At 38.5% G+C, this 15929-nt stretch overlaps 1 protein-coding gene across 1 annotated transcript in view; it reads left to right on the top strand.

The window, feature by feature from the left end:
- The window catches only part of ros1 (c-ros oncogene 1, receptor tyrosine kinase), a 235291-nt gene that overhangs the window by 45700 nt on the left and 173662 nt on the right, over nucleotides 1–15929 (top strand). The window contains exons 5-12 of the mRNA XM_087992610.1: nucleotides 2620–2680; nucleotides 5198–5346; nucleotides 5964–6102; nucleotides 8583–8790; nucleotides 9573–9649; nucleotides 11742–11861; nucleotides 14197–14372; nucleotides 14966–15057. Coding sequence (XP_087848736.1) covers nucleotides 2620–2680; nucleotides 5198–5346; nucleotides 5964–6102; nucleotides 8583–8790; nucleotides 9573–9649; nucleotides 11742–11861; nucleotides 14197–14372; nucleotides 14966–15057 — 1022 coding nt within the window. The remainder of the gene's footprint in view (nucleotides 1–2619; nucleotides 2681–5197; nucleotides 5347–5963; nucleotides 6103–8582; nucleotides 8791–9572; nucleotides 9650–11741; nucleotides 11862–14196; nucleotides 14373–14965; nucleotides 15058–15929) is intronic.

Below are 15929 nucleotides of genomic sequence, written 5' to 3'. Positions count from 1 at the left end.
CAAGACCCTTGATTACTTACTCTCTATGTTAATGATTTGGGGGAGGGGGTAGGGTCTAACATGTCAAAATTTACTGGCGACACAAAAATAATTGAGGACATCCTGTGATGAGGACATAAGGTATCTGGAAGGGGATATAAATAAAGTAATTGAGTGGGTAAAAACTGGGCAGATGGAGTTTAATGTGGGAAAGTACAAGGTCATATGCAGACTCCAAAACGTGCAGCATAGAACAGTCAAAAATGTTATCCCTCATGCACAGCAAATAATTAAGAAGGCAAATGGAATTCTGGTCTTCACCGTTAGGCAATTGGAATTTAAAATTAGGGGAGTCTTGTTACAACTGTACAAGGTGTTGGTGAAGCTATACCTGGAGTAATGGGTACAGTTTTTGTCCCCCTATTTAAGAAAGGCTACACTTACATTGGAGGCAATTACATTGGGGTGTTGACAGGGTGGATGTGGAGAAGATGCTTCATTTTCTAGGGGGAGTTGCAAACTAGCGAACACGGTTACAGAATAAGGAAACACTCAATTTCTTCTCCATGACTAGTGAATGTCTTGAATTCTGTCTCCTGAGAGTTGTGGAACTTACATCATTGAAAGCACTTAAAGATGCGGGAGCTAGATTTTTGCGTAAAATCAGAATTGAGAGCTATGAGGAGCTGACACAAAAGAGGAACATAGCCTGATCTTATAGAATGGCAGGACAGGCATGAGGGGCTGAATGGCCTACCCCTGCTCCTATTTCTTACGTTTACTCTGAGTGTGTTTGTAGCCATTTTCCATTTCTGTTGTACATTTATGATTTGCATAAAGATGGAAAGCAACACAGTTGTTACAATCGAAAAGAAAGGGCTCCTCCAAACCTCTGTGTTCCTTGTTGGTAGATATCCTGCGTATTCCCACTGAATACTTCTATGCCAACGATCCTGCTGTGTTGTCCCCTCTTTGAAGCCAGAGCAGTTGTTACTGTCAGTGGCCCCCAACTCCCTCACCTCCCATAGTAATCAGTGTACTCCAGAACAGTACATCTCCCACCCTTGTATGGTGAAAAGAACCCTCTTCATATTTATTGTCCCCTCAGCATTCCGATATGCTGTCTCCGATCCACATGGTTGAATTCCTCACTTTCCCTACCATAGCAGTGACCCATGATAATCCCCCTCGACTCTCATTGAGCTGACGCCAGGACTGCTGCACAACATGCCTGGACAGCCCTGGCTGATAAATGACTGGTTCCTGACTGATCTCTATGCAGCTCCCTGAATGACTTATTAACCAAAGCCTAGATTGACGTGTAGGACTGAAGGTGGCCTACTCCACAGGCTGCAGAGATATGGAACCCCTGCTCACCTCAAGCAGCTGGCTGACCATGTCCAAGCCCCAGGACTGGGATCCAACACTGCCCTAGAATGATTGTAGCAGTACTCCCTGACTGATCAGAGTTCCTTTTCTTTAAAGAGGACTTCACCTCTTAGATAATGAGATAGGATCATTTGGTTGAAGAACACATTCACTATATTTGCTGGATAAGCTGTTAGCACATGCTGTAGGTATCTCCTTGATATTAAATGGTGCCACAGAGCAATGAGCCTGTCCGCTTGACTGATTACTACTGACAACTATGACAAACTGCATGTCTTTATGTCTCTACTAAACAGCCTGGCAAGACAGACATATGGTGAGCTTGAGAGTTCTGTACGTGTTGATAAAATTCTAAAACGGCAAAGCAGGGATACTGTGTGAAGTCTAGTATGTGCAAAGTGAGTGAGCAGTCAGCAAACAAACAAGGAACCCTGAGGTGCATGTTGCTCTAATCTATTAGATGTGCCTCTGTCCTTGTGAACAAAGTATCCTGGCAGCAGCACTTTGGAAGGTTCAGTGCACTCCAAAGTTGAAGTGGAGAACTGTATTCTAAGTAGGTCAGAGGTGTGACAAGATGGTGTGGTGAGACTGGTGCATGTCTTTTGCCAGCCTTTGCGGATGGGGGTTGGTGCAGTCAGGCACTGTCCTTGGAGCTGAGGATTTGGGGACTGCGATCGAACTTGGAGGTCTGGAAGAACCAGTGGCGAGTTGGAGCCACTAGCTACCATTTCCAACTTCTTTGTCAGCATGTGTCATTGTGTAGTTTCTATCTAGTACATGGGTGAATAGGAAATTGTATATTAGTGAGGTGAGGTTAAGTACTAATGACATATAAAAAGACCTCTCGCCACTAGTTTGCACTACTTTCTTCTTGCTGCTCAAAACCTGGTTGCAGAATTGGAACTTTTTTTGCTCAACATTAACAATCCCATTTTCCTGACCTTTCCACATTATCCCAGCTGACTGGCCATTGCCTATCTCATTCAGGGCCTGGCATATTTCAGCCCCATTGTGATTAAGGTTAGGTCTATTCTGTCTGATCATTTAACTTATTACTGTTTGTGCGACATGTTCCATGTAAATTTACTGCTGTGTTCTTGTACAACATTGACTGCACCTCTAAAATACTTCAGTTTCTGTAGAACACTTTTGGATGCCCTGAGGTCATTATATAAGTTCCCAGTTTAACCAATTTTTACAGAATTTACTGAGCTGTATTGTTTGTGTTCATAGGATCATTTTTTTTCACAGGTACAGATCTGTCAGTTTAGCTGTAAAAAGGCTGAGGAATCTTACATTTTCCACATAACAGGTAAAGGAGCAATATTTCAATTTTGAACTCTGAAAAGTATGCTGTTTTTGAACAAGTCATATGAAGGACTTCTATATAACACATATGTATTTTTCATATAAGTTTTCTAAATATGTATTTGCGTAATTGGTTCCAGCATCTTTTCACCCTTGAGCTATTGCAGCTGTTTTCTTCTTGGGAGGTTAACTGGAGTCAGGGTTACAAGGTTTATATCTTATCAAAGTGGGGGAAGTCAATGCCAAAGGCAGCATATTTTTTGATTTTGCTTTTCTTGACATCTTGGGTATTTCTTGGCTGTCCAATTTGGGTACAAAGAGACCTCTCTTCCCTTCTCTGATTCTGCTTTTTGATAAGAATTGATAAAAAATTGATAAAAATACAGGAAATAGATAAAAAGTAGATCTAGTAAGACTCTCATCATTCTGAATTGAGGTTATAATGATTTATACTGCAGATGACAACCAACCAGAGACAGGAAAAAAGTCTCGAAAGCAACAAATCAATTAAAGGAAGTGTTAAAAGAAGCCCATAAATACAATAATCTCAAAAACAAAAATGAAACATGAATCTGTGGAATTAATTAAGAGCATTTAAATTTAAGAGCTAAATCTCCCAAATAACATGCAACATCCCATTAAGGTTTTTTTTAATCAACTTTCGTGGATTTCTGGTGGAGAAAACAAAATGGCAGTTATGGTTTCTTTATATACTAGTATAACATTTGAAAGGCTTAATAAATTTCTCTTGGTGTTGCTATCAATATATGAATAAAGTAAAGAAAGTTTTGCTGTGCATTTGTGAACAAACAGCTTTGGGGCTTGTTTGCTGAATTCTTGTGGTCAAGACAAAATCAGAATTTGCTGGAAAAACTCAGCAGGTTCGGCAGCATCTGTGGAGAGAAAGTGAGGACTGCAGATGCTGGATCAGGATGAAGAGTTTCTGCCCAAAATGTTGACTTTCTTGCTCCTACGATGCTGCCTAACCTGCTGTGCTTTTCCAGCACCACACCTTTTGCCTCTGTGGAGAGAAATCAGAGTTAATGTCTCAGGTCCAGGCACTCTTCCTCAGAACTCAAACTTGTGATAGAGAATCTAGCAGAATTTATCATGTTATTAATTAAAGCAATCAGTTGAAAATGAATTCCCATTGAGTTTTTCACTTTTAGTCCATGTACACTCTTGTGATATGCTTTTTGTCCATTTTCAAAACGACTTAGTTTACCTGAGATCAATAAAATTGGTTTAAAGGAAATATATCTCTCCCATTTTCCAGCTAATGAATGTTATGCAAATATGGCATCTTCTCAGTGGAATTTAATACTTGTTCAGCATTCTCCTAGAAACAAACATTTCTATTTGTTATCACAAAATGAATTGCAGTTTTGACTGACTTCGCTCCTTTCTAATATGAGAGACATTGTGTTTCTTGCAGCCATTTTTCAATTCAGATTAGCCATCTCAGCCCAAACCCTACTTGACTGACTGATTGATTTTTATTGTTACATGTATCTACAGACAGTGAAAAGCTTTGTTTGTGAGTATTACAGGCAGATTATAGTAAGCAAGGACATACAGATCATAGGGTGAAAAAAAAGCTAGACATGTGCTAGGCATGAGCTGAAAATGTGTTGCTGGAAAAGCGCAGCAGATCAGGCAGCATCCAGGGAACAGGAGAATCGACGTTTCGGGCATAAGTCCTCCTGAAGAAGGGCTTATGCCCGAAACGTCGATTCTCCTGTTCCCTGGATGCTGCCTGACCTGCTGCGCTTTTCCAGCAACACATTTTCAGCTCTGATCTCCAGCATCTGCAGTCCTCACTTTCTCCTCATGTGCTAGGCATGTGAAAGGCAAGATCAGCATTATTTGACGTTAGGGAGTCCATTCATAGTCCATTAATAGCAGTGAAGAAGCTGTTCTTGACCCTGCTGGTGCACGTGTTCAAGCTTTTGTATCTTCTGCCTGATACAAGAGGTTGTAGAAAAGAATTGCTGGGGTGCGATGGGTCTTTGGTAACTACTTTTCTTGTCTTCTTCCTAATTCTACTTGTCCTCTCCTTTTGAATGTACTTATAGTTAATATGACATTGATAAACTCTCATTACTGATGTTCAGTTAGTTAAATGTTGGCATAATATTTCTATTTTTTTTCTGCATGGATCAGTAAAAGGATTTTTTATAATCCAGCTATTTACAATTTGTAATGGTCCATCGATTCACTACATTGTTGAAGATACTGTCTGGAAAAAAAGAAACATAGTATCGAACAAATTCACACAATAACAATTGGATTACAATAGTCAACTTCTTATACTTATTAGATTTAAAGGAGAAAGAGAATCCTCATTGGGCTTGCTTGAAATTTGATTGACAAAGAAACCATAATGAAAAGGCTGTTTTGCAGTAAAATGCTGTGATCTGTGTTAAGATGTATGAAGATTTCAATGTTTTTCAGATTTTCAGAAGTGATCAATGAGTTGTTTTGTCACTTTCAAATATTGCTTTCTGTTCTATTTTTTTAGAGTCACTGAATGATCCCCATCCTCCTGTGGCAAGTTTAATACACAGTACATCCATTCTTGTAAAATGGGAACGAGCAAACTCATCAGCAGTAAGATACATTCTTCAGTGGAGATACAAAGGACTACCTGGGCAATGGATTTACACTGAAGTATGTATTTACTAATGAGCCACAACAACTCCGATACTTCTGTATGTTTTAAGAGTTTGCATTAAAATTCAGAATATAAATATAGAAATTTTTTGCAGTTTCCACAATCCCCAGAAGCTACTTAACATTCTGGATTGTCGAAAATTCATGTTGATTGAATAGTTGAAATGTAAAATATCTGTTTTGAATTTTGATGACAATTTCCAGATTTGCAATTAAATACTTCAATTTCAGTTTGCAACAAACATCTTTTTGGACCCAGAACTTTAACTGCCTATCTTGTATCCCTCTGCAACAAATATTTTATATTGATTAATGTACATAGAATTGTCCCATTCAATTAAACAATGGATAGGTATTTGCAAGTTTTTGCTATTTAATTTGGAATGCATATAAAGAATAGGAGTACATTTAATTAAAGTTTGTTCATTGAAGTTATTTTCTTAAAGCCTTTATGTTTTAGTTCTGTTTTCACCTTGTTACTTTGAAAGACAAATATATTCAAAAGTAAAATTGTGTTGAATTAACAGTAAAGAAAATGCAGTCTAAGTTGTGGCATCCTTGGAAACTTTGTAAAGCAATTGATCTGTTGTTTGTATGATCTACTGTTTGCACAGGTTATTGAAGATGCAATATATAACATCACAAAATTGCACCCGTATACTGAGTACGTCTTTCGAGTGATGTGGGTAGTAACAGACAGACTGTATAAATACTCAACTGAAAGTCGCTCTTACAGAACCAAACCATATGGTGGTATGTTATTTTAAAGAAGAATATTTCGATAGAAGTAAGATGTATCTTTGCACTGCTTTAAAAATGCACTGCTTTCAAAGTATGTGTTTTTATAAAATGTCGAGAAAGTTGTTCAGAACCAAACATGACAATTAGTGGATATTTATATTTTTAGCACCAGATACACACATTATAAGGGTTACATGTTCAGTTGGGTGAGCAACCCTACATTTTAACTTGTCTTCATACTAGTTTTAAAGACATCTATATTTAGACATATGCTTGGACTGATTAGAGGACATGATCTTCTAGTTTGCCTATACCTGGCTTGTTTCATTTAGTCAAAATTTTTTTCACTTGGATTTTCATCGAGAATATGTTCAAGATCATGGCAAATGGAATAGAGTACAGTGAAGTGTGATGTTATTCACTTTGTCAAGAAAATACCATTAAAGCAGCATTTGTTTCATTATGACGGACTGGGAAATTATTGCATTCAAAGGGCTTTGGAGTCCTTGCATATAAGTAAATTATAGAATCCCTACAGTGCAGAAAGAGGCCATTTTAGCCCATTGAGTCTGCCTTGACCCTCCACAGAGCATCCGACCCAGACACTTCCCCATTCTATCCCAGTAAGCCTGCACGGAGTTTTTACGATGACTAGCCCACCTCAGCTGCATAACCCTGGATATTACAGGGACATTACTTTCGCATGGTCAATCCACCTAACCTGCACATCTTTGGACTGAGAGAGGAAACCGGTGCAGCCAAAGGAAACCCACGCATATATGGGAAGAATGTGTAAACTCCACCGAAGCCTGAAATCAAAGTCAGGTTCCTGGCACTGTTAGGTAGCAGTGCTAAACACTGAGCTACCATGCTGCCCCAAACAGAAACTAACAGAAACCGCAAGTTAATAGGCATACTCAACAAAGAACGGCAGGTTAGCTTTTACTGCAAGGAGAATAGAATATAAGTGTACTGCAGTTATGCTACAGTTTTACGGGGTTACACCAGATTCTCTCCTTACTTTAAAATATAATGTAGTGAGAAGCATTTCTGAGATGGTTCAACAGAATGATTTCTGGATGAAGGGGTTACCTTATGTGGAAAGCCTGAGCTAATTGAGCCTATACCCGATGGAGTTTAGGCGAGTGAGAGTGGTCTAATGCAAACATACAAGATCCTGATGGGACTTGAAAGGGTGGATGCTGAGTTGATCTTTTTTCTCCTGTGGGACTTTAGGCCAAATGGACACAGTTTAAAACTGAGGAGTGTCCTACTATAGATGGAGATAATGAGATTTTTATTCCTGTCAAAGCCATTAGTAGTGGAGGTGAAGAAATGTGATTCCTGAACTAGTCAATCTAGAATTGAGCATCATAGTTTCAGGGGAAGGTGTCAATCATTGAAGACTGACTTGAGAAATGTCTTTATTGAATGGGTTGTAACTCTATGGAATTCTCTATCCCAGCGAGCTGTTTTTGCTCAGTTGTTGATGAGTGTATAGGTTAATAGATTTTAAATACTAAGGAAATTAAGGGATAAGGGGGGGTAGAACATCAGTCATTATTTTTTTGAATGGCCAATTAGGCTTGTGCAGTAACTAAGTGGCTTAGTGCAGCTCCTATTGCCTACATCATCTCCATCCTTTCTTGCTGAGCTCTAATGTCAGCATGCCAGCTCAGAATTGATTTTGAATTAATAATGCTGCATCAATGAGCTCTAGAATTTGTATGTTATATTCATTGCTGAAATAATCATTGCACATTCAAAATCAGAGGTTGATAATATTGGGGAAAATGAACTTCACAAGAGCTCTGTGGCAGTAAGCAACGTTGAGGAAGTAGTAAAAATTAACGCTAAGAAAAGATCGTGGTGTAGGAATCAGGAGGATAATGCAAAGGTGATTTGACAATAAAGCCGTTTCATTTTTGGTACCCGAAAGTCAATTTTCAGGAGTCATTCTGTTTTAAAGATGCAAAGATAGATCTTTATAGTCCTACCAGACCATAGGGCTGCTGTCTTATTAGAAGGAGATGACTGGTTGTGATTTACCCTGAGGGTCACCACATCTCAGGTGAGGGGGTCAGTTAGCTTAGTTGGTTGGATGGCTGGTTTGCAATGCAGATAGATACCAACAGTGTGGATTTATTGCACTGGCTGAGGTCACTGTGAAGTATTCTCCTTCTCAAACTCTCCTCTTGCCTGAGGTTCAGTGACTCTCCAGTTAAACTGCCAATGGTCATCTGTCTCTAATGAGAGAGTGGGACTATGGCCACTTTACCTTTTATCTTTTATCAAGATGTACTCTGTTCTATTTAACTTAAGGAAATATGATTTCATTTCAATTGCAACTTAAAAAGCAGTTGTGAGCTGTAGGAAATTATTTACAGTTTTAAACAATCCAGGGTGGATATTTTCTTCACATTTTAATTTTAAATTATCCAACTGACAAAAAGGAGTAAAAAAATTTATATTTTGTGTGTGATTTTTTTTAGTTCCATCATCAGCACCTGTAATTGTTAGGATTGAAAGTCCCAGTCCTACCTCAGTGGTTGTTGAATGGAAACCGCCCATGTTTCTTAATGGACCATTAATTGGTTACCATATTGAGCTCCAGAGTGGTACCGAACATTTCCTCAGGGATGCAACTAAGGAACAACTGTGTTTTTCTATTTATCCTACGAAGCCAGGCACAACATACAGGTATTTTATGCATAAATATGTGCTTGTATGTCTGTAACAAATATATGATATAAGATACTCTAGTTGAACAATGTGATATCTTTGGATTTTCAGAACAAGTGTTGTCTTTGGTAATGTTACTTTGAGGTAGTTTGCCACTAAAATGATCAAATCTATCAAAATACTCTCTAATGTTACATCTAAACCTATTTTTAAAATTGGATAACCTATGCTTACAAAACAATGAAAATATTGAGGGATCAAGTATTCAGAAATTTACTTTTATGTCTTCTATGAAATTGGAAATATACAAACTGCACATTCTATATAGAACTACAGTACAACCTCGATTATCTGAACATCAATTATCTGAATTTTGGATTATCCGAACAAGATCTCAAGGTTCCGTACAAACAGCATTAGGCAACTCAGCATTCAGTTATCAGTTAAATGGCATTATGGCGTACATTGTCGGATGACGGAGAAATGTTTGCTAACCGGCACTCAAATTACTGTTTGTTTGCAATAGATCAGTTATTGGTTAAACGGCATTATGGCTTGCATTGGTGGATAACCAAGAAATGTTCAGATAACCGGCACTCATAAATTACCGCCTATTTATGATTAGATCAGTTATCCAAAAGATCAGTTATCCAAACAAAGTACTCCCTGTCTGTCTCGTTTGGATAATAGAGGTTCTACTGCATACATTGCAAAAAAAAAGTTTATGTTTAAATAATTTTCTCTTCTTCTGTGTCAATCATCTGTTTTGGCTAACTAGAGATTTTTGTGTGAAAATATAGGCTGTCCATAGCTGCAAGAAATACTAAAGGAATTGGACCTCGAGCCAGTATGAATGTGAGCACTTTGCCTCAACCAGGTAATTAATTTATTAAATGCTTACTGAAAATAATGGTGCCTTTTTGGATTAAAATTGTACTCTCATGTTTGTTTACAGTATGAATTTGTAACATGTCTTCTTGTTCTTCAAACAAAATCCTTTTCCATCAACTAATGAGATTTCTATTCCAATGCCAGTTTATGCTCTGCCTTCCTTACTTGAGAGGCATTGATGTATTATTTTATTGCAGTGTAAGCACTAGCACAGTCTGGTTGTTCCAAATGATCATTTTCCATCTTAGTTATTCCATGCAATTGTAGTGGAAGAGCTTTACGTTTAGTTGAAATCTTGAATGAGTTAACCATGGACGTGTAACATGCAGGCTAGCCAACTTGCCAACATATATCGCTCATCCACCTGATAAATGTAGGTCAACATTGGCAACTTCCCTCAGGCATACTATTCCATTTTGTATGTTGCAAGTATTTTATGGACAGGATATTGACCATTATTATTTCCAGGCACCTTCTCTGTAAGTGTTCCTGCAGTACAAAACTTTTGCCATGTGGTTACCTGCTCCCTTTAGCCAAGCATCAGGGAATCTGGCATAGTGCTGCTCCATCACTTTCTCATAAGATAATAAGAAATAGAAATAGGAGTGGGCTATTTTGCCCCTTGAACCTGTTCTGTCAATGAATAGGATCATGACTGATCGGCATTCCTCACATCCACTTTCCTCTCCTTTCCCCATAACCCTTGATTTCCCCTGCTAAATCTGTCTCAGTATTAAATATTCAAAAGGACTCTGTCCTCACAGCCCTCTGTGGCAAGGAGTTCTAAATACAAACAAGCTTTGAGAGAAGAAATTCCACTTCATCTTGGTCTTAAACTAGTGCCTCTTATCCTGAGACTATGTCCTCTGGTCCTTGACTCTCCCATGAGGGGAAACATCCTCTCAGCATTCACCCTGGCAAACCCCTTAAGAATCTTTCATGTCTCAGTGGGATCACCTCTCTTCCTCTAAACTCCATTGAGTGACCTTTATTCATAAGACAATCCCTCCATACCAGGGATCATCCTAATAAACCTTCTCTGAACTGGCTCCAATAAAATAATATCTTTACACAAATAACATGACCAAAACTGCTCACAGTGCTCCAGGACTCACCAGCACCTTGTACAACTGCAAAAAGACTTGCCTACTTTTATACTCCAACCCCTTTGAAATAAGGGCCAACATTTCATTAGCGTTCCTGATTACCTGCTGCACCTATGTGTTAACTTTCTATGTTTCATGCACAAGTCCCCCAAGATACTTTTGTGTTGCAGCTTTCTTCAGTCTTTCTCCATTTAAATAATATTCTGTTCTTTTGTTCTCCCTTACAAAATGATCACGTTTGCATTTTTCCACATTATATTCCATTTGCCATTCTTTTTCCCCACTTAATTAACCTATCAATACCTCTCTGTAAACTTTGATTCCCTCTCATCTTTTCACCTATTTTAGTGTCATCTGCAAACTTGGCTACAGTACATTCACTTCCTTCCTCTACGTCATTAATGTATTTTAACATTTGTATACCCAGCACTGATCCCTGTGGAATTTCACTAGTCAGAGGTCACTAATCTAAAAAAAACACCCTTATTCCCTCTCGCTATTTCCTTCCCATGAGCTAATTCACTATCCGCGCCACATGGTGGCTACATTGATTGGAAAAGTCAGTCTAATCTTCATTATTTCCACCTAGAAAAGAAACTTGATTTGGATTTTATAAATAAGAGCCAAAATGTAAATGACAATTTGAGAGCTCAATTTCTGGAGATGTGTTCAGCCAGTTGTCAGTCTAGCTATGAATCACTAAAACATGTGCATTTCAGGGGGACTAAAGAAAGTAGATCGATGTTCAATTCGTCACATTTATATCATCTCTAGTGTTGTGAATCATTAGTGACAGCAATTGCAGAAGAAATTTGTGACTCAGAACATAGAACTGTTGGACAAAGGGGGCTATGTAAGTGGGGAATGAGATAGTGAAAATTTTGTTACACAAAGTGTTGAAATGTGTGAGGAGCATAATTACACTGCTGTTTTGCCTAAAAATAACTAAAATCAAACAATTTACTGTTGCAGAACTGTCTGAAAACCTGGTACTCTGGCTGTCGAAACAAAATACCCTATATGAAAGTAAAGCTGGAGATTTGGAGGAGATGTTTTGTACCAGAACAGATTGGATTGGTAACAGCATTACTGGTACAGTTAATTCCTTCTTTCTTGTAGATACAAACAAGCTCTCCAGTTTCCTGGCTGAGTCAGTGGATATCAAATGTCTAGCTACAAAAAAATCGTCACTATATACTTTTTTTTTATTTGCAGTATTGATAAAATAAAAATAACATTTTAGATAATTAGCAATATGTACTGAAGATGAGGTTACATTTGTTGACGCAGCTAGTTATTGTGAACTGGACTGCACTGCCTAAGAAAGTGGTGGAAGTAGATTCAACAGTGAAATTAGCAGGGCTTTAGGCAATGAGTAGGGAAGCTAGACTATTTGCTAACTTCATTAAAAGAGATAGCTAAAGGGAAAGTCACCAGAGTCCTACCAGATCATAAGGCTGCTCTCACCAGAGCTGACTGATAGAGGGTTAACCTGAGTGTCACTAGGCCTCAAATGAGAGGAGAGGTTTAAAAAGGAGAGTCCTTCATGATTACCTCAGCTGGTGCTAGGATTGAACCCATACTGTTGGCATGCTTCTGCACCACAAAACAAGTCATCCAGCTAACTGACCCCAGCTTCAGTGGATTGAATGACCTCCCTCAGTCTTTGTTTTTGTGAAAGCTATATGCAATATTCATATAGTAACTGTATTTTAGGGCTCAATTTGGTATTCTTGGGTACATATAAACAAGGGGTGTCAAGGGTAGAACATTTTGCTCCTTTCGGTGCTCTGATGCCACTAGATTGGCTTCTAAGATTTTGTGAAAGCACATTATTAGCACATTTAAAATAGCTTTGCTCTGGAGTGGTTAATAGTGATGGGTGCTCAATGTGGTGGAAATATTTTACTTCCTGTTATAAACATCCTCTATCTTGAGGAACAGAACAGATTAGCTAATATATTTGAACAGGAAAATTGCATATATCACTCTCATATTATCATGAGTTATAATGGGTTCAATAGATTTTCTTATGGTGCGGAAACTACAGAACTGGTGATAGAGTCATAGAGATATACAGCATGGAAACAGACCCTTCGGTCCAACTCGTTCATGCCGACCAGATATCCTAACCTAATCTAGTCCCATTTGCCAGCATTTGGCCCATATCCATCTAAACCCTTCCTATTCATATACCCATCCAGAAACCTTTTAAGTACTGCAATTGTACCAGCCTCCACCACTTCCTCTGGCAGCTCATTCCTTACAGGCACCACCTTCTGCGTGAAAAAGCTGTTCCTTCCATCCCTTTTATATCTTTCTCCTATCACCCTGAACCTATGCCCTCTAGGTCTTGACTCCCCCACCCCAGGGAAAGACCTTGTCTGATATCCTAACCATGCCCCTCATGATTTTATAAACCTCTATAAGGTCACCCCTCAGCATCTGACGCTCCAGTAAAAACAGCCCCAGCTATTCATTTGGATTAGTTCTATTTAATCAGTTGACAACTTAGAAATAAAATACATCTTAGCTGAGTATGAGGCATGATAATTATCTCCTTGGTATAACTTTAGTTTTTTTATGACTTACTGCATTCATGTTAGTGGTGCAAACGCCTGGTGTAGGACCCTTGTCCTGCTATACAGAGCCTGGCAAACCAGCTGAATAATGTTCCTTTGTATGTAGAGTAAGCAGTGATCTAATCAAGATGTTTAAAATAATAAAAGATTCGACAGAGTGGATAGATGGATGACAGTGATGATGTCCCTATCTCTAGGCTGTAAGTGCTGTGTTCAAGTTGCACACCATGACTTTTTGGCCATGTGCTTGCAATGTGGTCAAAGCAGGTTAGACATCAGCCTATAAATCCCTTTAATGCACATCATCAATGCATTGGTCCATGGCCCAATCCTCAGAAACAAGGATGTGAGAAAAGACAGGAGAAAATGAACACTGCAGTTGCTGGAAATCAGAGTCGAAAAGCACAGCAGGTCAGGCAGCATCCGAGGAGCAAAAGAATCGATGTTTCGGACATAAGCCCTTCATCAGGAATGTGAGAAAAGACAGACAAACAAATGTAGGGATGTTTTATCTTCTAGTTTGGGATTGCAGAACAACATCTCTCAATCTTAAATTAAAGTTCAGCCTTTTGGGACTTAAGTCAAGAAGCTTTTGTGTGGGGAACAAAATGGTTATGAAAATCTGGAACTATTGATTCCAAAAGCCCGAGAACTTTTGGACTGTTAAACTTTCAAGACTAAAATTGATTGATTTGAGGGTATTGTGGGATATGGATCAAAGATCGCGAAATGGATTTGAGGTATAGTTCAGCTGTGATTTGATTAACTGATGGAGTAGTTTCAAGCCCAGTAACTAAACATGTCTTTATTTTTGTCCTTCCCACTCCCACCTTCAAATGGACTAGGAATATCTGGTGACATACGTAAGAAAGAGTTGTATATTTCGGAGGGGTCACACATTTGGGCACTATCAGTTGGCAGCTCCAACCATTCTCGTCTGATTTATCAGAGTGACAGATTTATCAGTGATCTCTCTGCAGACTGGCTCTACGGCAAGCTTTATTTTGTCATAGACAAACAGGTAAACATTCTTGATGTGTCCTTGTTTATGATGCTTCCTGACTAAGATGATAATTTCCAAGTTTTGTTTGCTACTTTACTCAAAAATGCATGACTAGATATATAATCTAGAAAGTTCCTCTTCTTGTTGCTCTTTGACAAATTGTGTTCTAGAAATTTCTGCCTTATTTTACTTGCAAAAACATTATTGTCTGGTAAGTTGAAATTTCCAGCGATTGTAGTTAGTTTTGTACCAATTGATTACTATTTCATTGCATAGTTCCTGATTTAAGGCATCCACCTGGCCTGGGCGGTCATTGGCACACCTCCAATAGTCACAAACAAAACGTCTATTCGTTCTGTGCAAAGCAATTCCGTGTCTGCTCATTGAGCTATTTCCATGTTGGGTTAATGTCCTGTTTTCTGTGTGGACCTCCCAAGTTCCTGCAATGATGATGCTTGCTGGAATTTTAATATTTGCCCATCCTCCCACAATAAAATGCATGTAATTTGTTTAGCATTGGGTAGCCATTGACGTCTTGAAATGACATTGTAGTTTTGGCAATCCCATTGTATATGTTGAATGATAAAAAATTCATCAGTCTTTCTTTGTAGGTACTACGATGTGATGTGAGAAACTGCTCCACCGAAGTTGTCATTTCATTCACTTCTTCTCCAGTTAAAACAGTAGCAGACCCATTCAATGGGTGAGTCACATTGCCTATGTAAACCTGTGATCCCAGTTTTGCCAGCTATTTTCACTGGTTTCTTATGAATTCAGCAATCTAATACGGGGGTTTTTATACCGCTGGAGTTTTAAGTCCTTTCTTCATCTTTCAGAATTGAGAGTTATGTTTCAGTAGCATTTTAAATTGGTTGTCTGTGGGCCAGGTAAAATTGCTATTTATCTTATTGATGTGTGTGTTGAATATTCTATATCTCGGACTTATGTGAAGATAGCGCGTCAGTTTCTCTGTGTAGGAATTGTATTTATAAGAGTATTTTTTTCTAAATTGCCTGCTTTGTTATTACAGCTACTTGCTTTCAGCAACTTCTACAGTTTTTGTTTTTCTGAATTCACACGAAGTTTAACTTAACAAATGGAGTGAGCATCAATAGTAAATGGACTCATAATCAAACAGAGAAGAACTGAATTATACAATGTGTTGGTCAGTTTTTTTTTCCCCTGGTTGGTTGAGGTTATCTTTATCTCCCTTATTTGTCTTTATTAATCAAGTGGTGTATAATCTTTCTCCTTTTGTTTTGTTCAATTTCATAAGCAATTAAAAAAAACGTCACCGTGACAGTTCTTCACCTGCCCCTTTTTAAAATATTTTCAAGGGAATGAGGAACTGAGGGTTCCTGGCTTGGCCAGCAGTTGCTGCTCTCTCCCAAAGACTACTGCCTTTCGAGGAGGCAACAGTCTTGAACTATTGGAGTCCAAATGGTGAAGACCCACTCAGTGCTTTTGGGAAGAAAGTTCCAGGGTTTTGTTCCAGTGATAGTTAAGCGATTGCATTTGGGCTCAGTCAGGATGGTGTTTGACTTGGAGGGGAACTTCAAGATGGTGGTATTCCCA

Source organism: Chiloscyllium plagiosum, unplaced genomic scaffold (genome assembly GCF_037043375.1).
Source record: "Chiloscyllium plagiosum isolate Xiang-an unplaced genomic scaffold, Cpla_swu_hap1 HiC_scaffold_12, whole genome shotgun sequence".
Classification (NCBI taxonomy): Eukaryota; Metazoa; Chordata; class Chondrichthyes; order Orectolobiformes; family Hemiscylliidae; genus Chiloscyllium; species Chiloscyllium plagiosum.
The sequence above is the reverse complement of the archived record's forward strand: the minus strand, read 5'-3'. Positions and strand labels throughout refer to the sequence as shown.